Consider the following 26,595-nt stretch of genomic DNA (forward strand, 5'->3'; position numbering starts at 1 on the left):
GCCCAGGGGTCACAGTGAGTCTGAGGCAGAGCTGGGAATGGAACCCAGGAGCCCTGGACCATGCTACCTCCTCCCTCAGAGCCCCCAGGAATGCCCCCGGCTGGCAGTATCTTGCTGCAGCCTCAAAATCTGCCTGTTTGTATAGTTAGCGACCAAAGGGCTGCTTGTCGCCACTTGCTCCCCTGTCGTGGCCCGGCGGGTGCGCTGCTCAGCTGTGAGTGGAGCAGCGCGCCACGAAGGGGGAGGGAGAGGAAGGGGGCGGGGCGGGTCATCACACAGGGAGGGGAAGGGGGCGGGGCTGGCCGGAAGGGAGGTGGGAAGCAGAGCTGGGGGGAACGGGGACTGTAGGGGAGGATGGGGGGGCCCGGAGGAAGGGGGGAGGGAAGCAGCGCTGGCGGGGGGATGGCCGGGGCTCACCGTGGGGCTGGCCGGCAGGAAGAGAGCATGGGAAGCAGAGCTGGGGAGGATCGGGGGCCGTGGGGCTGGACGGGAGGAGGGGGGACAGGAAACAGACCTGGCAAGGGGGGGGCAGTGACATAGACAGCCCCGCCCCCTAACTGTGCACAACACTGCCCCGCCCCGCCCCGCAGTGGTCCGGCTGAGCGTGTGACACTCAGCCGAGCCACCACGGAGGGAGGGGAAGGGGGCAGTGCGGTGACATACACAGCCAGGGGGCAGGGCCATGTACGTCACCGCCCCCCTTTCCCTCCCGCTGTGGCTTGGGCCGCCGGGGGAGCCAGCAGCACAAGGGGCTGTTTGGGCTCCCCCGGGGTGGGAGTGGAAGAGAGGGCGGTGATGTACACGGCCCCGGCACCAGCCGTGTATGTCACCTCACCGCCCCACCCCGCCCCATCTCCCTCCCTCCCTCCCTCATGGTAGCCTGGCTGAGCAGGCAGCACTCAGCCAAGCACCACGGCGGGGGGCAAGGGGAGAAGGGGCAGGGACAGGCAGGAGGACGAGGAGGAGAAGAGAAAGGGAGAGTGAGAGGCAGGAGGGGGAGAAGAGAAAGAAAGAGATGGAGAGAGAGGCAGGAGGTGGAGGAGAGCTGGGGGGGAGGCAGTAGGAAGAAAGAGTGATAGAACGAGAGAGCTCAGGAGAGAAGACCTGAAAATCCCATTTTATGATGGGCTAATTGGCTAGTCATATATATAGTTGCCCCGTGTTTGAAAGTCTGTAACACCGAAATTCTGGCTGTTCCCTCTGGACGGCGCTGTTGCCTGAAATGCTGGCTGTTCCCTTTGGGCGGCCCATGATGCATGGGGAGTGTGGGGCCCAAACGGCTGCTTGCGCCGCTTCCTCCCCCGCAGCAGCCCGGATGAGCAGCGCAGAAGTCAGCCGAGTGTCACGGTGGAGGTGAAGTGCGGCATGACAGTGGCTCCAGGCCCCGCCCCCTGGCTGTGAACGTCACCACCTTGCCCTCCTTCGCCTGCCGCTGTGATGCTCGGCTGACTTCTGCGCTGCTCAGCCAGGCCGCCACGTGGGAGCAAGTGGCGCAAGCGACTGTTTGGGCTCCGCACCCCCCATGCAGCACGGGGAGTGCATAGCCGAAACGGCCATTTGGGTTCCGCGCTCCAGTGAGAGGCAGGAGGGGGAGAAGAGCTGGGGGGTGGAGGCAGTAGGAGGAGGAGAGAGAGAGAGAAGGTATGTCTACATTACCACCCTAGTTCGAACTAGGGTGGTTAATGTAGCAAACGAAGTTGCAAATGAAGCCCGGGATTTGAATTTCCTGGGCTTCATTTGCATCTTGCCAGGTGCCGCCATTTTTAAATCCCCGCTAGTTTGGACTCCGTGCCCGTGGCTACACATGGCACGGAGTAGGTAGTTCGGATTAGGCTTCCTATTCCAAACTACCGTTACTCCTTGTGGAACGAGGCTAAGGGGGAAGGTCTTCTCAGGAATTGATAAATGGTTCAAAGATAGGAAACAAAGAGTAGGAATAAATGGTTAGTTCTCAGAATAGAGAGAAGTAACTGGTGGTGTCCCACATAGCCCTGTACTGGGACCAATCCTAATCAGCATATTTATAAATGATTTGGAGAAAGGGGTAAACAATGAGGTGACAAAATTTGCAGATGACGCTAAACTGCTCAAGAAAGTGAATTCCAAAGCAGACTGTGAAGAGCTTCAAATGGATCTCACACAAGTAGATGACTGGGCAAGAAAATGGAAAATGAATTCTAATGTTGATAAATGCAAAATAATGCACCTCGGAAAACATAATCCCAACTATACGTACAAAATGATGGGGACTAAATTAGCAATTGCAACTCAAGAAAGCTGCCAAATGAAGAGAGATTAAAAAACAAACTTTTCATCTTAAAGTGAGACAAAGGGGGATATGATAGAGGTCTATACAATTGTGACTAGGGTGGAGAAAGTGAATAAAGAAAAGTTATTTACTTCCTCCCATTCCATAAGAACTAGGGGTCACCAAATGAAAATAACTAGGTAGAAGGTTGAAAAGAAAAGAAAGCACTTCTTCACGCAACACACAGTCAACCTGTGGAACTCCTTGCCAGAGGACGTTGTGAAGACCTGAGCTTTAACAGGGTTCAAAAAAGAACTAGATAAATTCATCTAGGCCAGGTCCATCAATGGCTATAAGCCAGGATGGGTAGGGAGCGTGTCCCTGGCCTCTCTTTGTCAGAGGTTGGGAATAGGTGACACAGGAGGGATCACTTGATGGTTCCCTGTTCTATTCATTCCCTCTGGGGCACCTGGCATTGGCCACTGTGCAGACAGGACCCTGGGCTGGATGGGCCTATGGTCTGACCCAGTCTGGCCACACTGCTGTTCTGTTTATGTTCTTTTGCCCCACTGCCTGAGGCGCACAAGCCAGCAAGGAGCACTCCAGTGCTAGCGGTAGAGTTCAGTGGGGTTCAGTGCCTGGGTACTGCGTTGGGCTGTGGTTTGGGCCCTGGGTGTCTCCATCGCAGGCTGGTACCTTGCGTGGCTGCGTGGGTGACCGTAGTGCAGTGCACTTCCATCGTCTCCCCGTCACTGCTCAGCCGGAAGGCCTCACTGTGCTGGCTGCAGTTCTCTGAGATGACCCGCGTCTCGATAGCTGGAAGAGACCAGGGTGGGGGTGAGGCCACATCTAGAGTGTTGTGTCCAGTTCTGGGTCCCCCACTACAGGAAGAATGTGGACGCATTCGAGAGGGTCCAGCAGAGGGCAACAAAAATGATTAGGGGGCTGGAGCATATGACCTAGGAGGAGAGGCTGAGGGATTTGGGTTTATTTATTTGGGTTCCAAAGAGGATGGAGAGAGGCTGTCAGAGTAGTAACAGATGCAGAACGCGGAACAATTGTCTCAAGTTACTGTGGGGGAGGTCTAGGTTGGATATTAAGAAAAACTATTTCCCTAGGCGGGTGGGGAAGTGCTGGGCTGGGTTCCTTAGGGAGGTTGTGGAATCTCCATCCCTAGAGGTTTTTACGTCTCGGCTTGACAAAGCCCTGGCTGGGTTGATTTAGTTGGGATTGGTCCTGCCTTGGGCAGGAGGCTGGGCTTGATGACCTCCTGAGGTCTCTGCCAGTTCATTCTGTGATTCTATGAATGACAGAGCCCCTTGCTGTGAAATCACTTCCCTGGGAATCCATCCTTCCTGGGCCAGATCCACCCCCTCCCCCACCCAACTCCACCAGGAGCAGGGGAGTTCACAGCTATTGTGTGCTTGGGGGACAATTAGAGCCCCCCCAAGTTCCATTGATCACTCCCCCATATCCCCTTCCCCCACTCTGCCTGCGTCTGCCTGGAGCTTCTTCCTCCCCAGCAGGGGGAGTTGTGGGTGTGAGGGGAGGCGCCTGGCTCAGCATGGCAGCCCCTGGCGGTGGGATGCCAAGTGCTGCATTGATACCCTTCTCGGGCATTGCTCTTGCTCCCGGCTGCACAGGCGGGGCCGGGTTCTCTGCCCTGGCCAGGGGCCATGCTGTTCTGGGTCTGTACTGAACACAGGCGCACACCCACAAAGCCACATCGGCTCCTACCTTCCCGGGGATTTGAGGCACCAGGTATATCCCCGAAGCTCACAGCAGCCAGCAGGGGGCACTGAGAGCCACACGTCCCCTCTCACCCATAGACTCTGTGCTCATGTTCTGTGTCGCCTGCCCCGGAGACCGGAGCGCAGCGGCCAGCGCAACCCGTTCCACGCTCTGCAGCAGGAGGGTCACTGCCGATGCCACCTCCCCCTCGCATCTGCTGGACCCGAGGGAGGTGCGGTTCAGGAAGGAGTTGAAGGAGCGAGTGGTTTCCTGGGGACAGGAAAGGAAAGGCCCTGGGAGCAAGGAGTGCGAGGGATCAGGTGCCACGTCCCGTGGCTTCCCAGGGGCATTGGGGGTGTCAACCTGTCCCAGCTCAGGGGCTGCAGAGCTCTCACAGGGGGAGCCCTTTACAAAGGGGCACCATGGAGGCTGATTTGGGACCCCACTAGGGCCTGAAGCCAAATGGGGCTAGAACCCTTGGTCATTCCTTCTTCAGCCCCGCTCCATCACCCTCCATGCCCGGGCACAACATTGGCACAAGCCGCCTGCTGCCTGGGTCGTCCCTACGCTGCACCCTGCAGCTGCTCAGAAATTGACAGCAGAGCAAGAATAGGGCCCAGATCCTGGTGCTTGAAAACCCAGGCCACTGACTGATGGGCTGAAGGGGAATCCCCACTGTCGGTTAGCAGTATAACACCTCTGATGCACAACAGCAGCACCGCACACTGGAGGGTTTATGTGGGTGGATGAACACAAACATGCACTCACACCACTAAATAATACACACAGTCACGTGACTAGAGCGTATGCACAGGCACAGGCCTACGTGCGCACACAGCACAAGGCACACACATGGCACTAGAGGACACGCGTACCTGCATGCATAAGCACACACCTGGCTAGAAGGCCTGGGACATCAACGTGTAGTCAACTACGCAGCTAACCTATAAGCACGGGCTTATCAGTTAATCCTACTGACTACACACACTGCCCTGCCCCCCTGCTTCTGTATCAGGCAGCAGCACAGAGATTGAGGGGAACTGATGCTTGGGAACAGCAGGCTTTAAGGTGGCTCCCTGTGAGAACCGGCTCCTGCAGAGCCACCTGGCCCCCACTCCACTGATGCTTATTGAGAGGCCGTGTGCAGGAGGGCAGGCAGCCACGGGCTCCCACCTGCCCCCCTTGCCAAAATGTCAAGCGATTACATGTTTATACAAATACCTGATAGTTAATGCCCCTAATGTATATGAGAGATTCATTAGCCGTGGTTTAGCTGGACCGTGCATGAGCCCTTCACGCCATTTCTGAGGCTGCGCGTGGTCTGGCTCCCGCCAGTTCCTTCTAATTGGATACATCTGTAAGACATAAAGAGAAACTCCAATCGGGGAGGAGGGTGGGACATGGAGCACCCACGGGGGGACACACCTCGAAGAACCATCGTTACTGCACAAGGTGAGTAACTTCCTCTTCTTCTTCAGGTAGTGTCCCCGTGGGTGCTCCACTCTAGGTGAGTACCAAGCTGTTGTCTGGTCTAGGGAGGTGGGATAGGACTCAGGATCTCTGGATTGTGGAAAGAACTGCTGATGCAAGAGCTGAGTCTCGAATAACAGTGTCAATTGCATAGTGCTTTGCAAATGTAAATTCCGAAGACCACGTAGCTGCTCTCCTGATGTCTCGTAAGGGCACGCCGGAAAGGAAAGCTGTGCATGAATCGATGTTGGCAACGTTTTGTGCTGTATCTCGTAACATTGTGTAATGCATTTTACGATGGACTTAGAAATCCGCTGTGCGGATAAAGGGTGACCGCTAGATCGTTCGTCCATGAATAGTAAGAGGTGCTGTGATTGTCGGAAGGGCTGTGTTCTCTGAATATAGAACACCAGAGCCCTGCGGATATCCAGCGTATGGAGTCTTGCCTCCTGAGGTGACTCATGTGGTATTGGGTAAAAGGTAGGTAATATTGGCTCATTGATGTGAAATTCGGAGTTCACTTTTGGGAGGAATTTAGGGTGTGACCTTAGGATAACTCCAGTGTTCGTGAAGAGAGTATAAGGCGTTGGCTGAGAGAGCGGCAAGTTCGCCTACCCTTCATACTGAAGTGATGCCTAGGAGGAGGACCACCTTCATGGTAAGTATTGGGAACTCACGAGATGCCATTGGCTCGAAAGGTGGCCCTGTTAGAGTATCTAGGACTAATTGAATGTCCCAGGATGTTGGAGGGGCCTTCCGCGGGGGGTAAAGATTCGCCAGGCCTTTGAGGAATCTTTTTGTCACAGGATGAGCAAACACTGACTGTCCTTCCATTATGTCCATGAAGGTGGAGATCACAGAGAGGTGAACCCTTATGGATGGTATCAAGAGGCCAGAGCGTTGGAGATACAATGCATAGTCCAAAATCCAATGGATTGGTAACGTTATAGCGTCGAGGCTGTTGTCATTGCACCATGATTGGAAACGTAGCCATTTAGAAAGGTAAGTTCTTCGAGTGATTGCCAATTATCTCTCCCCCATTTGGAGACAGGTTGTCCCATTTCGCCTAGGCCTGGTCAGATATCACCTTGGACAAATAGGTGCTGGACATAGTGTCTCGGGGGTACTCTATCCCCTTCCTGGGTCCCTTCCCTTCCCTCCCCCTTTTCCCGTCCCTCTTCAGGGACCCATCTCACGAGGCCCTCCTCAGACAGGAGGTCCTCACACTCCTGGAAAAAGGGGCAGTGGAAAGGGTCCCTCCCCATCGGAAGGTCTATTCCCGTCACTTTATTATCCCAAAGCCAAAGGGAGGCCTTCGGCCCATCCTAGATCTCAGGGCCCTCAACAAGCATGTAAGAAGGGAAAAGTTTCGGATGGTAACCCTGGCCTCAATCATTCCAGTACTGGACAAGGGCGATTGGTATGTGGCCCTTGATTTGAAGGACGCCTATTTTCATGTTGCGATTCGGATGAGCCACAGGAGGTTTCTCCGGTTTGTAATATCCCACCAGCACTTCCAGTTTACGGTCCTCCCCTTTGGGTTTTCAACGGCCCCCAGAGTGTTTACGAAATGTATGGCGGTGGTAGCGGCCTACCTTAGGTGGATGGGAGTCCAGGTCTTTCCGTATTTAGACGACTGGCTCGTCAGAGGTCGTTCAAGGGACCAGGTCCTCGCGCACATAGGTTTGGTGCAGTCTCTTTTCAACAAACTGGGTCTGGTAGTGAACGAGGAGAAGTCGACCCTTACCCCCACTCAGAATACAGAGTTCGTGGGGGCGGCCCTGTGTGCCAAGATGGGGCGCGCTTACCTCCCGCGAGCCAGGTTCCAGGCGATACAGACCCTAGTGTCAGCCCTGCAGCTGTCTCCTTTGACAACAGCATGGTTGTGCATGAAGCTGCTGAGCCATATGGCAGCCTGCACCTATGTAGTCAGACATGCCAGGCTGAGGCTCAGGCTGCTGCAGGCATGGTTGGCAGGTGCGTTCAATCAGGCCAGGGACGGCTGGGACCAGATCTCACAGTGGCACAGGGAGTCCTCGCTTCGCTCCGCTGGTGGACATTGGAGAGTGAGGTGTGTTCAGGAGTTCCCTACTGTGCGGGACTGCCGTCGGCACAGCTCATCATGGACGCCTCCGACGACGGTTGGGGGGCACACCTACAGGACCGCAGGACACAAGGGCTGTGGACCCCCCAGGAGCGGGGGTTGCACATAAACATTCGGGAACTGAGGGCGGTCAGGAGGGCCTGCAAAGTCTTCCTGACCATGCTCTCGGGGAAGCTAGTGTCAGTGCTGCTGGACAATACCGCAGTGGTTTTTTACATAAACAAGCAGAGTGGAGCCCGATCATCCCTGCTGTGTCAGGAGGCGGCTCTCCTGTGCGAATTCTGCATAGCCCACCGCATCCAATTACACGCGGCATATTTGCCGGGGTGCGTGAATACGTTAGCAGACTCATTGAGCAGGTCCTTCAGAGTCCACGAGTGGTGCCTCAAGGGTGAGGTGGCGGCACACCTCTTCCAGATGTGGGGTCATCCTCTAGTGGACCTGTTTGCTACCAAGGTCTCCATTACTTCTCCCTCCTGGGCCTGGGAGCAGGCTCGAGAGGGGACGTCCTGACTTCAGCGAGGCCTCAAGGTTTGCTTTATGCATTTTCCCCATTTCCACTGGTTCCCAAGGTGCTTACCAGGATCAGGCTGTTCAGGTCATGGGTAATCCTGATAGCCCCGGATTGGCCCAGACAGTTTTGGTATCCCATCCTGTGGGAAATGGTGGTGGCCTGCCCTTATCGCCTGCCGCTGACCCCAGACCTAGTTACCCAGGACAGGGGCGGGAACATCCTGTATCACCTGGATGTGCAGTCCCTCCACCTGACGGCGTGGCTTATCCATGGCTGAAGCCCTCAGAGGGCTTGCTCTACGGGGATGTATGCCACCAAATGGAAGCGTTTTTCGGCCTAGGCTCAGAGTTGGGGTGTTTGCCCCTCCTGGGCTCCTGTCCCGGTGGTCTTGGATTACCTTCTTGGGTTGCGACAGGTGGGCCTGTCCGCTCTGTCGGTACGGGTGCATCTGGCATCCCTGACGGTGTTTCATGAGGGATCAGGGGGCAGGTCTCTGTTCTCCGACCCTCTGGTGAAAAGGTTCCTGAAGGGCCTAGATAAGCTGTTTCCCCATGTGAGGACCCCGGGGCCGCAGTGGGACCTTAACGTGGTGCTGAATAAACTCTTGAGTCCCCCCTTCGAGCTGCTAGTGTCCTGCCCTCTTAAGTTCCTGTCTCTGAAGGTGGTTTTTATAGTCGTCATTACGTCAGCACGCTGGGTGTCTGCATTGCGCGCCCTGACGGTGGAGCCTCCGTACTTAGTGTTCTCGGCAGACAGGGTTCGTCTGCGTCCCCACCCCGTGTTCCTCCCCAAGGTGGTGTCAACCTTTCATGTGTTGCAAGACACATACCTCCCGGTTTTCTTTCCCAATCCCCCACAGCTCCCCTAAGGAGCAGGCTTTGCACTCCCTTGATGTGAAAAGGGCACTGGCATTTTATATAGACAGAACTAAGCCGTTTCGCAAGACTTCTCAATTGTTTATTGCCTACGCGGATCGGATGAAAGGGATGCCGGTTTCAGCCCAGCGGCTGTCGGGGTGGATATCCTTCTGCATTCAGGAGTGCTATGCTCTCGTGCATTGGGAGCTGCCTCGTGTCGGCTCATTCCACCAGGGCCCACGCTTCGTCCGTAGCCTTAGGGGCCCACGTTCCAATCCTTGAGATCTGTAGGGTGGCTATGCAGTCCTTGGCCCATACGTTTACAGAGCATTATGCGCTCACCCAGCAAGCGCAGGAGGACTCTGCCGTGGGTGCAGCTGTGTTGGGTTCTCTCCTGTGAACAAAGGGAAGTGGTTGAGTGGCACGCAGCATGTTGTGTACCTGCTGTATCTCTCTGTTGAGTTGTTTATGTGTTGTGTTCTGTTCCAGTTCTGCATTAAAGTTCTTGTTGCACTGAATCTCAGTGTGAGGGTTCTGTTGGATGACTCCAACCCCGCCTCTGGGGTAGGAGCAGTTTGGTAGTCACCTCGTTTGAATGGACATGAGCAATCACTCGAAGAAGAAAACAGGGTTACTTACCTGTAACTGTTGTTCTTCAAGATGTGTTGCTCATGTCTGTTCGATTCCCCCTCCCCCGCCTTGGAGTTTCTGGCAAGAAGGAACTGAGGAGGGGAAGGGCCGGCAGGGTACTTATGCTCCGCTATAGCGGCGCCACTCCAGGGGACGATCTGCCAGCCCGACGGGTACCGCTGGGGAAAAAATGCTCCGGTAACCGTGCACGCAGCACACATGCACCTTGTTTGAATGGACATGAGCAACACATCTCGAAGAACAACAGTTACAGGTAAGTAACCCTGTTTTTTGCAGGTAGAGTCGCGCCTACTGTTTAACAGAACATGTTTTACCTCTTGTGTGCAAATGAACTCTGTGCGATGGAACCAGCTAGCAGCCAGGCCATGAAGTGTAGCTGGTCTATTTGAGGGTGCATTGTGGTCCGTCCCCATTGTATCAGTAGGTTTCAGACTGCAGAAAATGGTATGGTGGATGTAGGGATATCTGCATTAGGACTGGAAGCCACGTTTGTCTGGGCCAGTACGGGGCTATTAGTATAATAGTTGCCCGGTCCGTAATTATTTTTTCCAGTACTCTGGGAAGAAGTGGAATAGGGGGAAAAGCGTAAAGTAAGCCTCGTTTCCATTTGAGGAGGAAGGCGTCCCCTAGTGATTTCAGTCCCACTCCTGCTCTGGAACAGTAACTCGGGCATTTTGCATTGGTATACATGGCGAATAGATCTATGCGTGGATAGCCCCATCATCGAAAGATGAAGTGAGTGAATTGCGGGTTCAACTCCCACTCGTGTTGATGGAAGAATCGTCTGCTGAGCGTGTCCGCTATAGAGTTGTCCTTGCCTGGCAGGTATGTTGCAATGATATTGATCATGTGCTGGTTGCATCAATTCCATAGGCATGTAACCTCTGTACAGAGGGATTCGGATCTCGCTCTGCCTTGGCGGTCGATATATTATACCACAGTAGTGTTGTTGGTAAATACTTGGACTGTGCGGCATGTGATTTTGGACACAAACGCCTTGCATGCATTGCGTACTGCCCTCAGTTCTAACAGATTGATGTGTTGGAGTGATTCCGTTGCCATCCATTGGCCTTGCACCCACTCTCCCATGCACTGCGCTCCCCATCCAATGAGGGATGCGTCCATGGTGTGGAGGCAGGAAAAGGGAATAAGGGAATTGTGTGCAGCCATCTTGGTCTTGTTAACAAGAGAGCAAGAGTCAGGCTAAGTCTGTGGCCTGACAACGCGAGATCTGTAATTAGACGCTGCCTTCGCCTCTCGCCTCCATACGGAGATAAGGATAAAATGCTGATTCTGGTAGGGACCTTGAGATAAGGAGCATCTGGGTGGAACTAAATAACTGTTAGCCATTGGTGTTTGTAATGGGAAGGAGACTAATTGTTATTGTTATTATATTTAATAGACAGTATATAAACTGCTTCATAATTGCTTGTATTCGAAGATCAGCCTTGGGGGAGGGGGCTCCGCCCTGTCCGAACCAGTTTTTCCCTTGCTGCAGCTCGTAATAAAACTGCCTCTGGCCACTTGTTGCTTACAAACTCAGAGTGAGGACAATGTTTTCTTCCACAATGGTAATCTGGATGTCTGGTTGTGGACGATGGAAGGGGATGCCTGTAAGCATGTCGGAGGCGGATATCCACCATTTTAGAGAATGTTTGACTGTATGGGGCATTGTAACTGGCCTGTGAACATTGTGTTCACCAGGGCGGTATACTGACGCAATCCAGTATTGTAGGCATCTCAGGTGCAGCCTTGCGTGCTGTACCATGTAAGTGGTCACTGCCATATGTCCTAATAACCTTAGACAAGATAGTATGTCGATTCTTGGACTTATCAAGATAGTGCGGGTGAGATCCTGAATCTTCTGGAATCTCGTCCTTGGAAGGTACGCCCTTGCTGTTATAGACTCTAACTGTGCCCCCAATGAACTCTAGGGAAGTTTGAGGTGTTAGAGAGGACTTTTGGATATTGATGACTAGACCTAGTGTTGTAAATAGGTTTTCTATAATGTGGGTCTCCCACAGGGTTTGGTCGTACGTGGGTGCTTTGAATAAACAGTCGTCTAGATATGGAAATATCATTATGCCTTGTCGGCGGACGTAGCCTGAGACTACGGAGAGGGTCTTCGAGAAAACCCTCGGAGCGGACGACAGGCCAAAGGGAAGGACTTTGTACTGAAAATGTTGGTCGTCTATCATGAATCTGAGGAAGTGTCTGTGTGCAGGGTGAATTGTGATGTGAAAATATGCTTCTTGTAAATCTTGTAAATCAATCTCCTGGGTTCAATGCTGGAATTATAGAAGCTAGCATCACCATCTTGAACTTGTGTTTTCTGAGATACCGGTTGAGACATTGTAGATCTAAAATGGGTCTCCACCCTCCTGATTTTTTCTCTGCAAGAAAATAACAGGAGTAAAAACCCCTCCCATGGAAGTGATCCAGTACTCTCTCTACAGATCATTGAACTGTTTGACATCATCCACTGGAGAAGAGTCCCCAGGGAAAACCACGTCATCTGGTGATGAGGAGGATTTGTCAGTTGGGGACTGTGACTGTGCCTCTGGCTGATCCAGGGTGGGTTCTGGCTGTACCGGTTGGTGAGGTGTAGGCGGTGCATCCCCTGAGGAGGTTGGGGGTCTAGTGGATGTCTGTGGAGACGGGATTCTGGTGGTGCTGGTCGATTGCCTTCGATGGTAATATGGAGAGGGAGAACGACTATATGAGCATCTGGGAGAGTAATAGTGTCTGCGTCGATGATATCTGTTGTATCCATGGTGCGAAGAAGATGTGTAATATGGTGAGTATTCTCTGTGAGAGAAGCGTCGATATCCCCTGTGAGGGGATCTTGTCGCTGATCTTTGAGATCGAGATCTCCGCCTCTGGTAAGAAGGTGAGCATCGACGGCCATGGAATCTCTGCGGAGATGGCGAGAAAGGTGGAGAGCACCTGTAGTGTGTGGCCGATGGGTCTCTTTGTTGCATGTGCACCAAAGGTGACGACTGCCCTGGAGAAGGCTGAGGAGAGAACGCTTCTGGTTCTGGGCTGGGAGATGGAGTTATTATTCTCCTGGATTTATGAGTTGCCTTGTGGCCGGAGGTTGGTGCTGGCTGCGGTGCTGCATGGACCAGCACCTGTGTTGGTGAAGGCACTGGAGAAGACGGTGCTGCTGTAGTCAGCACCGGTGGGATTGGTGCCGCTGACTCCAATGCGGTCGGTGCCAGCACGAGCTGTAACGGTGCCGCATGACTATCTGGCGCTGCAATCGGTGCTGTCAGGTTATTTCATGGAGAGCTGACCGCGGAGCCCGAAGATACTGATGGGCTAAGGCAGAAAGATAAAGAGGGCGATCTTGGTGCCGGGCATGGTGCCAGCTCCTTGCACCACAGTGCTGATTTTTTCGGTGATGGTCTTGCCGTCAGTGCCGATTCTGTCGGTGCCGATTTCGTCGGTGCTGCTTGTTTTTGTTTAATTGGCGCTGGTACTGAATTGGCCCTAGGCGGTGCTGGAAGAACCCTCGCCACTTCCCTGTGCGAGGCTGGACTCGGCTCCAAGACCGTGCATCCTGTCCTGTGCCTGTGGGCCTGGCTGCCCGAGGCTAAGCCAGATATGCCCGGTCTGTCTGCTGCACTGATCCTATGAGAAGCCTTACCCACGGTTGCGGGGTTCATGGCAGAGTCTTTCTCAGCAGATTGGAGTGCCTTGTTGAATAGCAACATCTTCAGGCGCATCTCACGGTCCCTCCTTGCACGGGCCGTGAGCTAGGAGCAGTGAGGGCACTTTTGGGGAATGTGACCCTCTCCAACGCACTTAATGCAGCTCGCATGGCCATCTGACGCTGGCATGGTGTCACGACATGACGAAGGTTTTTTAACACCAGGAGACCCCAGCATTTTGAATTCTTCTTCTTGTTCGTTTTTCTTTTCTTTTTTTAAACTATATATAACTAGGGTAACTGAGAACTATGTATAACTAACTTTAACTAATTTAACCCTGTTTTTTTGTTTGTTTTTTTTGTACAAAGTAAATGTAACTAGAGTAATTACGAATGAAATGAAGATTAAAGTAAGGAAATCTGGATCTTTTTCAGTCAGAAAAGAAAGAGAAGCAGTTCACTCCGCCTGCGACCGTGAACGGTTAGGAGGAATTGGTAGGAGCCAGACCATTCACAGACTCAGAAACGGCACGAAGGGCATGCGATACCACCGCACATGCATGGTCCGGCTAAACCATGGCTAATGAATCTCCGACCTGCGGCGCCGGGACGAGCCCAACACTTAGAGTGGAGCACCCAGGAGGACACTACCCGAAGAAGAATTGGGGAAGCTATCTTTGTAATGGGTGAGATAATTAGCATCTTTGTTAAGGCCCATTCATAAAATGTCAAATTTAAGCATGAATGACAGTTCTGAGGCTTCTCCTTGAAGTCTGGAGTTAAAATCTCTTTGAAGCAATATGCATATTTAAAGGTCATTGAGAGAATGGTCAGTCTGGTTAACATGGCTGCATCTCTATCACTATACCACTAGAGGGTATGCACAGACACACACACACCACAAGAAGGCATGCACACACATGCACGCACACACGCACACACACATATACCACTAGAGGGCATGCACACATATGCACATACACAGACACATACCAATGTGCTCCCCCCAGCAGTAGAGGACACAGAACTATTCTGAAGAGTGTCTCAGTGTCTCCCTCAACCCCAGAAGTCCCCTTAACCGGCCCAGCAGCACGCAGAGCTCTGGGGCACACACAGGGGCACTAGCCGGCAGAGCGCAGCCAAGGGGTGGAGTCTCTCACCTCCAGGGATAATGTCACATTTCCCTCTCCACACTCAGACTTCAAAACCCTTAAGGTCGAATTGAGGAAAGAGCAGAATCCGCTGCTGCTGCGCAGTTCTCCCTGCGGAGAGACCCAGGCAGAGGGTGAGTTCCGCGCTGGAGGGGACCCATACTGTGGTGTGGCTCATGCAGGGGCCTGAGTCTGTCACCCCAATTGTCTGACTAAAACTTTGCTCTCAGACTCGCCCAGCACACGTGCCATGGTGCTGTTCCCACAGCCAGAGCCTGACACGGAGAAAGGGACAGCGTCTAGGAGCAGCTGGGATACATCAGGGCTCAGCACTGCAGAAAGCAGCCAGAGAGCGACACCCTGGCACCTGCCTTGTGCAGATGACGTAGTGCTCCCAGGGGAGAGGATAGAGGAAGTGAATGAAGATTTAGAGACATATGGAGGTGAGTATGTGAAAGAAAGGGCATGAAAATCGGCAGACGAAATCACAGGTACATGCTCTGTGGATTCAGTGCTGTCCTGCAGGAAAACATCAGGACTGTACATTTGGGGCCTGTCACTAGCAAAGCCACAGACATTTTAGATGGGGTTATAGCAAGGGCTGATTTTTGAAAACACCTTAAGGTGAGAAGTAACAGTCAACATGGATCTATCGAGAACAAGTTGTGTCAAGCTGACCTAATAGCTTTTGTTGATAGGATATAACAAGCCTTGTGGATGGGGGAAAGCAGTACACGCGGTGTATCTTGACTTTAGTAAGGCTTGTCACACTGTCTCCTGGGACCTTCTCATAAACAAACTAAGGAAATTAAACTTCGATGGAGCTACTAGAAGGTGGGTGCATAACTGGCTGGATAAGTGTTCCAGAGTGTAGCTATCAGGGGTTCAGAGTCAAGCTAGAAGGGCATATTGAGTGAGTTAGGTCAGTAGGGATCAGTTCTGGGACCAGTTCTGTTCAGTATCTTCATTGATGATGTAAATAACGCATAGAAAGCGCACTTGCAAAGGCTGTGGACAATAACAAGTTAGGAGGAACTGCAAGTGCTGTGGCTGATAGGATTATCATTCAAAATTATTTGGACAAACTGGAGAAATGGTCTGAAGTAAATGGGATGAAATTCAATGAGGACAAATCCAAAGTGCTCCACGTAGCAAGGGACGATCAGCTGCCCATGTACTAAACAGGAGATGCCTGCCTAGGAAGGGGTACTGTAGAAAGGGATCTAGGATCATAGTGGACGACAAGCTACATATGAGCTAGCAATGTAACACTGGTGCAAAAAAAAAAAGAAAAGAAAACACCATTCTAGGCTGTATTAGCAGGAGTATTGGGAGCAAGACACAAGAAAGAAATTTTCTTCTTCTCTACTCCATGCTTATTAGGCCACACCAGGAGCACTGTATCCAGTTCTGGGTCCCACATCTCAGGAAAGATATAGAATTATATAAATTATAAATTATAGAACGTTGAGGTGAGAGCAACAAAAATGAGTAAAGATCTAGAAAATGTGACCTATCAGAGAAGATGGAAGAAATTTAGTCTGGAGAAGAGAATAGTGAGAGGGGACAGGATATGAGTTTTCAGGTACATAAAAGATTAGACAGACACCTGTCAGGGAAAGCTGAGATAATACCTAGTCCTGCCATGGTTGGGGGGACTGAACTACCAACAGCAAAGGTATTTCTCTGAGAATTTCCATAGTAGGGGGGCAAAACACAGGGCAGAATCCCCGACAAATGGATTCAAACGTACCTGTGGAGAGCGACTCCTGCACGTCTCTGTTATTCCCTCGAACTTGGTGCTGCAGTTCATGCTGGGCACTTGGAGCAAGGGGGAGAGAGGAGCAGACATTAGAACTTTCCCTTCACATTTTCATATCAACTCGCTCCTGCCTGGGGAGAAATCCCCGTCTGCTCCCAGTCAATAGTTTCACATGCGGTTCCTACAAACCTCCCTCCCTCCCCCTCTCACTCTGCCTCTCCCCTGTATTCACAGAGTTTGAGGCGTCCATGGGTGGGATGGGATGATGGGACTCCCTCCGATGGCAGGTGGTCCGTTGCCAATGGCCAGTAGCAAACCCCCCAATGGCTGGAGATGGGACACTCAACGGGGAGGGCTCTGAGCTACCCGGATCGTTGCCAGGCAGGTCTTGCCCACGTGCTCAGCGTCTAACTGCTGGGCCGTGTTTGGGGCCGGAACGAAATTTTCCCTCAGCTCAGACTGACAGAGACCCTAGGGGGTTTCACCTTCCTGTGCAGCCCTCCAAATAGACCCCGACCCTCAGCTGGAGGTCAGGGGTCAGAGGTTAGGGGTGAGTTTGGAGTTGGTGAGGCTCCATGGCCTGCGATGTGCAGGAGTCAGACTAGAGGATCCGGATGGTCCCTTCTGGCCAGGAGTCTATGAGTCCTCTAGCTCCTGGGGCCTGGCCCCACACCCATGGAGAGCCCAAGAGGACTATCCCCTCTGGAATCCAGACTCCCTGTCCCTGCCAGAGCCCACTCTTGCACCCTGAAACCCTCCCCCTGAGGCCTCCCCAGCTAGACCCACCCCCACCCCTGCATCCCATCCGCCTTCCCCAGGCCGGTGAGAGCCAGTAAGGGAAGGAGGGAGCAGGCCACTGAGAGAGGGGAATGTAGTGAGAGGGGCCTGGGGCCTCTGGAAAGGAACAGGCCGGGGAGTGGCCGGGAGGCCATGGTGCAGCTGTGAGAGACTCAGCAGGGCAGGGTGGAGGCCAGAGGAGAACTCACCCCAGCAGCTGTTCTCACTGGTGTTCCTGAATCTGGCTTTCCCAGAGCTGGACTTGTAGCCATCGGTACAGGTGCAATAGAAACTCCCAGGCAGGTTGTTGCAGGTGGCGTTGGGTCCGCAGTTTACTGGATTGGGCCCCAGACACTCGTCGATATCTGAAACAGGAGGGATGCTCTGCTCAGCCCTGGCAGGGAGACGTTCCCCGTTCGCCTCCCCGCACTGACCTGGCAGCAGGAGCCCCAGGACCCAGGTGCCCTGAGCATTCAGCACTCACAGACCGGATTCACAGCAACACGGAGGCCCTGCTAGGCCTCTCTGGAAGTATCATGGCCTCTGACAGCCCCTTCCCCATATCCTGTGCAGGGGTCTCCCCAGACAGCCTGGAACTGGTGTAAGGGCCCTGCCCCCTAACTCATCGCACAGGGTAGATTGGGTCATGGCTACACCCCCTCCACGGTGGCTCTTCTCTGCTGCTGGAGCCCATAGCGGTGGAGCAGGGGAGGGTGACCAAGTATACGGTTTTCGCCCAAACACCTAGTCGAACAGGGACCCTGGTAGCTCCAGGCAGCACTGCTGATGGGGCCGTTCAAAGTCCGGTCAGTGGGGCTGGGGGGCTCAGGCTGGCGAGTCCCCATTGGTCCTGGCACCACCCTGTGACTATTGGATTCTGATACGAACACGCCAAACATGTCCTGTGTTGGCTTCTGTGGGATCAACTGGCCTCACCCACCTGTAGCGGGTGGGTTGCCCTTGAGTGACTAGCAGCACTTCTCTGACAATGCACCTCGAGTGGGGCCAGCCCACAGGTGAGGAACTTTGCTGTGAGCCTGCAGACCAGCAGGTCAGCGACGGCTGCTACGGACTGAGTCCCGCACGGACAGGTGACCTGCTCACGTGACAAACTCCATTTTGTGAGGAATTTCCACACAGGGAGAACAATGGAATTCCCTCCACAGGGGCAAGGGTGTAAAGGGGCCCAGAGGTTCCTCCAATTCTCTTCATTCCAGCTCATCACTACCAAAACATCTTTGCTATGAACTGATCTCAGAGGTACCGATGACCCTTCTTAACAGAGGACGTATCCCAGATACTCAACAAACAGCAGATAGATCCATCTCTGCTACAAGCCTGCACCAAGAACAATGTGATTGGTGTGTGTAATTTGATTCCTTTAACAATTTAAATCTCTCTGTCTCTCCCTCCCGTCCTGGTACAAATTAACCTGGGACCGTGCCTGGACCTTTGGGATCAGAACAGCCAGTTTGGATTTGGTCTAATTGGTTTTGAAAGCCTCTTCTCTTAGCAGGGGTGCAGGTTGTGCAACGGGAGAGCTGGAGTGTTGATGGGGATTAGTTGTGTAACCCCAAGCTGGCCAGTGCGGCAAACAGAAGATCTCCCTGTGACTGGTGCGGTGCCTCGTGCTACAGGACCCACAGTCTTCGGCTATAACTGCACCCTGATTTAACTCTCTCAGTGGTGCCACCAGAGACCCTGCAAATCACATGCCCTGGGCCTGGGAAGTGACCAGCGCGTCCAGCTCCTAGGCGAGGGGTCTTGGGGCTTCTTGTGCTGCCCAGGTCCCATTGGCCAGTTCACTAGCTGGCAAGAGACTCTCAACACGCCTGCCCCAGCCCAGGCACTGAGGCTGTTGGACACAACCGGGTGTAACATGGAGCCAGGTTAGGCAGGGAGCCCGGCTGCACAGCTGACCAGGAGCCCCTTGTGTTAAGCTCACCCATGAATTTTGAGCCTCAGCACCTGTCCCACCCTGAGCCCCCTAAACCCAGATGCCCCTTCTGCACACCAAACGCCTCATCCCCAAACACCCACCCAAGGGCAACATCTCCGTCCAGATCCCTCACCCCTCCCACATCCCAACCCCCTGCTCCAACCTGCACCCCCTCCCGCATTACAAATCCCTCAGCCAGGAGCCCCCTCCTGCACCTCAAACCTCTAAACCCAGCCCCACCCCAAAGTTTGCATGGCCAACCAGAGCCCTCAGTCCCTCCCAAATACAAACCCTGTCCCACCCCAGAACCACTTCCTGCTCCCTCAACCCCTCGTCTGGCCCCACCCTGAGCCTGCAACCCGGTTACAGCCCCCAGCCCCTCCTGTATCCCAACTGCCTGTTCCAGCCATCGGAAATGAGCAAGGATAGAAGGAGCAAGGCACAAAGGGACGGGATGTGTGCTGAGTGAGGGGTGGGGTAACACGAGAGGGGCGAGGCAGGGGCATGGCTTGGGGAAGAAGTGCAGCTGCGGTGTTTAGTTTTCTGCTCTTAGAGAGACGGCGACGCTGATCAGGGTGTAGCCGGGGTGCCAGGTGCTGCTCCTGCTCCCTGCTCCCCCGGGCCAGCAGGGACAGCGCATGCTGGGCTGAATGTCTGGCCCACACACAGGGCCCTGTCCCAGGCTCAAGGGGCACTAGCAGCTGAGTGCTGGGGGCAGTGAGGGTCCCTCCCTTCCTCCAGAGCCTCCCTGCAAACCCAGCAACTAATTCCCAACCCAAAGGCCGAGCCAGGCGAGATCGAGGCCTGTCTACGCTGGGGGAGCAGTCGCTGGTAACAGCTGATCACGGCCCCAGTGAGGGGATCAGAGGCCTTTAGTGCAGCTGGCAGCCACCTCTGGTGCAGCACCAGCCCTGGGATGAGCACAGGGCTGTGGGAGACTCAGCAGGGCAGGGTGGGGGCCAGGGCAGAACTCACCCCGGCAGCTGTTCTCACTTGCGTTCGGGAATCTGGCTTTCCCAGAGCTGGACTCGTAGCCATTGGCGCAGGTGCAATAGAAACTCCCAGGCACGTTGTTGCAGGTGGCGTCGGGTCCGCAGTTTACTGGATTGGGCCGCAGACACTCGTCGATATCTGCAACAGGAGGGATGCTCTGCTCAGCCCTGGCAGGGAGACGTTCCCCGTTCGCCCTCCCGCACTGACCTGGCAGCGGGAGCCCCAGGACCCAGGTGACCGGTGCCCTGAGCATTCAGCACTCACAGGCCAGACTCATGACACTGAGCCCCTGCTGGGCCACTCTGGCCCGGCCAAAGAATACGTGGGGCCCAACGCAGGACGCTGTGTCTGGCCGAGCCACACGGCCACGTGGCTCCCAGTCAGGGCAGAGAGTGAGCGGCCGAGTGGGCAAGGGCAGGAGCTGAGCACCGTGTGGCCTTGAATACGTGGGGCCCAAGGGAACCGCCTCGCTTGCCTTGCCCAAAGGCCGGGCCTGCTCTCTGGGACTGGCTTGGAGCTTTATCCTGGAGGCCCCAGGCATGGGCTGTAAGTAGCTCTGTCTTGAGCGATTCGCCCTGATTTGAGCCTCCCAGTGGTGCCGCCAGAGACCCGCTACATCACACGCCCTGCACCTGGGAAGTGGCCAGCGCATCCAGCTCCTAGGTTGTGGGTCCATGGGGCTTCTCACGCTGCCTGGACCCTACCGGCTGGTACGCAAGCGCAGCCTCCTACCACGCCTGCCCCAGCCCAGGCACAGAACTTGCTGGACACGACCAGGGCGCAATGTGGTCCTGGGACAGGCAGGAAGCCTGGCTTAGTCTCGCTGCCCTGCTGACCACTAGCCCCTTGAGTTAAGCCAGCACCCCAATTCTGAGCCCAATCGCCTGTCCCAACCCTGCACCCCTAGACCAAGATGCCCTCTTAGCACCCCAAACTCCTCATCCCAACCCACTCCCCTGCCAACACCTGAGCACAGCTCACTCACCCCCTCCCACAGCTCAGCCCACTACTTCAACCTGCAGCCCCCTCCCACATTCCAAATCCCTCAGCCCCCACCCATATCCCCTCCTGCACCTCAAACCGCTCACCCCAGCCACACCCCAGAGTCTGCACGGCCAAGCAGAGCCCTCAGCCCCTTCCTAATTCAAACTCCCAGTCCCATCCCAGCCCCCCTTCCTGCACCCTGAACCCTTCATCTGGCCCCACCCTGAGTGCACCCCAGTTAGAGCCCCCACCCCCTCCCGTATCCCAGCTGCCTGCCCCAGCCCGGTGAAAGTGAGTAAGAGTGGGGGGAGCAAGGCTCTGAAGGAGGGAGGGTGTAGGGAGTTGGGGGGGGGGGGGTGAGGCCTGAGGGAAGGGGCAGGGCCAGGCAGGGCCTAGGGAAGAAGTGAGGCTACAGTGTTTGGTTTTCTGCTCTCAGAAAGTTGACAATGCTAATCGGGGCCTGGCTGGGGCTTCCGTTGCTGTGCCTGTTCCCTGCTCCTCAGGGCCATAGAGGGCAGCGCCCGCTGTGCTGTATCTGGGGACCCTGCACAAGGCCCCTTCCCAGGCTCAGGAAATGCTCCCCTCCTATGCCAGCCGGACACTGGGAAAGGCTCCCCCAGAGCAGGCAGGGGTTCTGTTTGTATTGTCCTGCACCCAGCCCCACTGACAGCGATTCTGGGCCTTGTGAAACACTAGTGACCCACAGTCCCCTCTCCCCCCGAGTGTCTGGGACATCTGGGGTCGGACGGGGATCCCCGTTACCGTCGCAGGTCTCCAATGTGTCGGTGAAGAAGCGACCCCCTCGTGACTGGAATCCCTCCAGGCAGGCGCAGTGGGTGCTGTTCACACACGTGGCATTTGACGGGCAGATTAGGTCAGGGCAGATCTCAGAGGCACCTGCTGGGAATGGAAACCAGAGTGAGCCGCCCTGCGCCGTCTGCCCCTTCCCCCGGCTCATCTCACGCCCTGCGGGCCCCTGCCCATGCGCTCCCGGCAGCTCTTCAGCCCCTCGTCTCCTACTCGCTCGTCAGCCGGGCTGGGGTGAGTGGGGCCTGGTCACTGGTGAGCACGGTCAGCCCTTCTCGCCCTCGTGGAAGAGAGGGAGGGGCCCACCCAGGTGTAAGGCAGGCAGAGGCGGGCGGGCTCTGCAGGACGCTCTGCTAACCGTCTGTGTCACGTTGGGGAAGCGGATCTCCAATTGGGGGATCTACCCTTCACTGCTGGGATCTGCACTAGGCTGTAAAGCCTTTTCCAAGAGCAGCATGTGGAGCCTAAGCTCCCGTCCCTCTTGGCTCTCGCTGTTCTACCACAACCGAAGTCTCATTTCGGGGAACACGTGTCTCCCCCACACAGCCAATGCAGGTGCTGTACCCGTCAGAAGCAGGCAGCAGGTCAGCGCAGGACAGGCATTTTGTGACGCCCTGCGAGCCCGGCATGACAAGACAGGCAGGGGCTGTGCGGCCTCTGCAGGACGGCTCTGCTAACGGTCTGTGTCCTGCCCCACGGCCCACCCCCACATTTCTGTCCTGGACTTCCTCATTTCCACAGCTCTGCCGATGACCCTCAGTCCTGGCGATTCTAGCCCTGGGACTCCCCCCAACCGCGGTCACAGCTGCACCCCCAATCTGGAACTAGGCCTGAGCTCTGTACCCAGGCAGAGCTGTGCCAATAGGTCTCAATCCCACCCCAGCCCTGCTAGGCCAGCCGGCTAGTACTCCAGTCCCTGCTGTCTGATCCCCAACCCCTGGGCAGAGAGTGAGGCCGAGCGACACCATCAGGAGGCGTGTGAGACTCAGCAGGAGAGTCAGCAGTGAGATTTGGCAGGAGGAGGAGTCATGTTTAAAAGACAGCGGCCTGGGGCAGACTAGAACCTGTAAGCAGAGGGTGACACACATACTGAATGGGTAAATGGACACAGAGGGGCTAAACCTCACACAGAGAGAGGGCCAGGCCAATGTTCCCTCTAATTTTCCCCACCCGTGTGCGGAATAAATGTTATTCTGTGCACTGAGGCATGTACAAATGTGAACCACCACTAGAAACACAGGCTGCTGGCTGTGGGCACTCTGCTAATCAGCTGGTGGCACCTGAATCCCTTCTGGTGGCCACCCAAGCGCTCAGCTCACAGGGAACACTAGGCCAGGCCCTCAGCGGGTGTATGCTCGGCCTTTCACTTCAGTCTCAGGGGGGTGGCTGTGTTAGTCTGTGTCTGCAAAAACAATGAAGAGTCCAGTAAAACCCACTTCACCGGATGAATGGGAGTGGAAGCTCCACAGGCAGGATGTGGATAAGAAAGAAGTTGCTTGTGTTGAGGCTAATCAAGTCAGGGCAGAAGTTGCACATTCACTGCATTTGGTGGGGGATGTGACCATAGTCACATCCTGCACCTCTGTGATGAGTTAACCAGTTCACGTCCTTCTTCAACCCTAAATCGATGGTGTTGAAATTGCAAATTATCCAGTTCAGTGTCTCCCTCTGAGGCCTCTCAAAAGGTGCTTTACCCTGTGAGCATATTGAGCCCAATGGTTATGGCCCAATAACCATACCTTATCCCTATGAGGCAGTCAGGCCCAGTGGCCACAGTCAGTAAGAACATCCCTTCTGGAACGGCAGTGAGGCCCAGATATCACAGTCAGTAATAACATACGCTGCCCTCACGGCAGTGGGGCCTAGCGTCCAGAGTCACCAGCCCTCTCCTCAGAGCAGTGGTCCTGTACCCAGCCTCCTTACAAGGAAAGAGCTACTGTTTGCAACCTCTGAGGCTGGTCTAAACCAGCATCTTTCTGCCTTGTCTTTTTGGGACCGTACTGTGCCCCTCATCTCTCTGTTCCGCACACACATATCCCAGGGACCAAGAGCGTGATAGCACCTCCTGGCCTCATCCCACCTCTATCGTCCTTATCTTTGGGGCATTCCAGCAAGAGCAACTGCCAGCCTGTGCCTATGGCAGAACCCCCCATGTGCTCATGCTGACAGGTTTCTGGCGAAAGAACAGTTACTTTCCTCGTAACTGTTGTTCTTCAAGACGTGTCGCTCACGTCTAGTCCTTGTAGAGGTGTGCGTGCAGCGTGCACCTGTTGTGGGAAAATTTTCCCCTAGAAGCACCCATAGGGCCAGCAGGGGAGCCCTCTGTAGTGGCACTGCTATACTGGCCAGGATATACCCCTGCTGGCCTCCACGCCCTTGGTTCCTTCTTACCAGATCACTCCGAAGAAGGGGAGGTGGACGGGATGTGGAATGGACGTGAGCAGCACATCTCAAAGTTACCAGGTACGGAACCATTCTTCTTCGAGGGATGGCTCGTGTCCATTCCATGTAGGTGACTCCACAGCAGAAACCCCAAGCGGCAGGGTCGGAGTTCTAACCTTCCCCTGAATGGAGGACAGCCCTACCCAAGGCAGCATCCTCCTTTGTCTGATGCGTCAGCGTGTAGTGATCAGAAAAGGTATGAACAGAGGACCATGTGGCAACCCTGCAGATATCTAGGATCAGGACCTGCAGCCAGGAGCTACAGTGTAACACCAACCCCATGCCCATGGCATGTGCAGCCTCATCAGCTCCAAACTTGTCCATGGAGGCCCAGATGTTGTAGGCATAGCAGGACAGCAGAAGCTGCTGGTTCACTATTTGAAATTGGAGGCCTCCAGATGCGTATAGGGTTGCCAGGTGTCTGGTTTTAAACCGGACAGTCCAGTATTTGAGCTTTCTGTTCGGGAAACAAATTGAGAAAATAGAAATGTCCGGTATTTTCTAAATGAGATGGAATGTAGATTGTGTTATAATGTTAAGTGTATCTGGTATTTTTGTTGAAACCATCTGGCAACCCTAGATGCATAGGGCCTTTCTTTCTAACAGGTCCATCTTTTTGGCACCGCTGTTCTTAGAGGTGGTGCCCAGCTGGCCCTGCCTCTCCCTCTGGTTCACCGCCTGAACGACAAGCGACCCCAGAGCTGGATGAGGGAAAAGGTATTCACTCCCTTCCTGGGAAACAAAACACCACCACTCGGCCTTCTTGTCTGGTGGTGGAATAGAGGCCAAGGTTTGCCAGAGGGACCTGGAGATTTTGGTCACCATTTTATTGATTGGGAGGGCCACTCTGGTGGGGGTGTCTGATTGCAGGATGTTGATGGTAGGGTCTGAGTCCTCCAACACCTTCTCAGCCTGGACCCCCAGGCTTTGGGCCAGTTGGTGAAGGCGGTCTTGGTGTACCTTCAAGTCCATGGAGGGTATGGAGAGGAGAGTGTCGCCCAGGACCTCATCCAGAGAGGAAGATGAGGACCCCTTTGGGCCTGTCACCACAGGGACAGTGGCCTGCGAAGGGCCTTGAGAGGCCACCGACGAGGGCACTGTAGGTGGCTGGATCCCAGGGCCCTTGGTCTCCAAAGGATGAGGGAAGATCTGGCCTGGCGGGAGCAACTGCCCCACGTAGGGGACCGAGTCATTGGGGTCACTGAAGGAGCCACCCTGGACCCAGAGAAGACTGGCTCCGGTCTAGAAGAGCCCGCATCCTGGCTCTGGTGGTAGGCCCACGGGGTCCAAAACAGCCATTCAGATGGAGTTGGTGCCAGTGGGGGTCATGACTGCTGCATCCCCAGTACTGGGCCAGCTGTGCCCATTGGGGCAGTTGCTGATGCGCAGAGGAACTACGGTGCCATGATCAGTGATGGGAGTAGGACCAGTGCCAAGACCGGGATCTGGATCCTCTGGACGATCATGGTGACTCCGCTCCTGAGTCGGTGGAGTACTCCAAGGCCGACCAGGGCAGAGCGGAGGTGGATGCAGCCGGTGACCCTACAGTGGGGGGGTGCCGGGCCATCAGCTCTGGCTTTCTTTGGTGCTGATGAGGGGGAGGAAGAGGAGGCATGCCCAGCCCCGGGCCCGGTATGCTCTCGGTGGGGCCAGGGGTCATGGCAGCCAGTGCCACATTTGGTGCCGCTTGAGACCCTTGTCCCAGTGCCAGGTCTTGTGCTGAGGCACAGGCCAGAGTTGAGGTTGCCGCTGGTGCCGATAGCTGGTGCCGTTGGGAGGGCAGTACCAGGGCGGTGTTTCCTCGGTTCCAGTGCCAGGGTGCTGGGAGCCCTAGCCTCCGATCGGGTCCCAATCCTTGGCTGAGGGCAGTGCCAAAGTAGGAGAGGGGGAAGTTCAGTCAAGTCCCTGGCAACCTCAAAGGCCTCCAAAGTCGAGGGATCTGGGCAGTCCCCCAATGGACTGGGGTCCCAGTGCGGAACAGGTCATTTACCCGAGCAAGATAGTCTGGGCTCAGCGCCCGATGGTGCCACATGCCCCACTTGAGCGTGCATGGAGGGCACGCGCGGTGGAGGAGACCTGCACCTGCTGGGCCTCCTCTTTTTCTCAAGCACTGGGAATTGGAAGCGGTGCCGGGGTCTGCGCGGTGCTGGCGAGGCATGTGAATGGCTTGACGCCTCCTGCACCGAAGCTGGTGCACTGTGGGTTGCTGGTGCCAGGTCGGATGCCAGTGCCAGCCACAAAGCTTCCTCCATCAGGATGATCTTGAGGTGCGACTCTCTCCCCCACTTCATGTGCAGCTCATTGCAGGAGGAAAACCAGCTAATTTGAGTTAGGGATTTATTTCAAAATCACGTTTCACTGCTGCATGTAGACGCAGGCAGTTACCTTGGGCTAGTCAATTTCTAAAATGGCAACCGGCTGGGAACATGCAAATCAAACACGGGATATTTAAACCCCGTGCTTCATTTGCAATTTCAGTTGCCCTCATTAACCTCCCTAGATCAATTTAGGGG

General features: G+C 54.9%; 1 protein-coding gene across 6 annotated transcripts in view; it reads right to left on the reverse strand.

The window, feature by feature from the left end:
* The window catches only part of LOC102453197 (adhesion G protein-coupled receptor E3-like), a 54,014-nt gene that overhangs the window by 22,390 nt on the left and 5,029 nt on the right, over positions 1-26,595 (reverse strand). For 4 of the 6 annotated variants that reach the window (XR_016348151.1, XR_016348150.1, XM_089774652.1 and 1 more), the window contains exons 3-9: positions 21,596-21,733; positions 19,832-19,987; positions 17,127-17,282; positions 16,132-16,199; positions 14,388-14,489; positions 4,072-4,249; positions 2,945-3,064 (exon numbers count right to left, since the gene is read on the reverse strand). Coding sequence is in view for 4 of the 6 variants with exons in the window: in XM_089774652.1 (XP_089630778.1) it covers positions 2,945-3,064; positions 4,072-4,249; positions 14,388-14,489; positions 16,132-16,199; positions 17,127-17,282; positions 19,832-19,987; positions 21,596-21,733 (918 nt within the window). In the remaining 2 variants the exon portion in view is untranslated. The remainder of the gene's footprint in view (positions 1-2,944; positions 3,065-4,071; positions 4,250-14,387; positions 14,490-16,131; positions 16,200-17,126; positions 17,283-19,831; positions 19,988-21,595; positions 21,734-26,595) is intronic. The other 2 variants (XM_089774651.1, XM_089774653.1) reach the window with 2 other exon arrangements.

This window comes from Pelodiscus sinensis, chromosome 31 (genome assembly GCF_052426305.1).
Source record: "Pelodiscus sinensis isolate ZL-2025 chromosome 31, ASM5242630v1, whole genome shotgun sequence".
Taxonomy (NCBI): Eukaryota; Metazoa; Chordata; order Testudines; family Trionychidae; genus Pelodiscus; species Pelodiscus sinensis.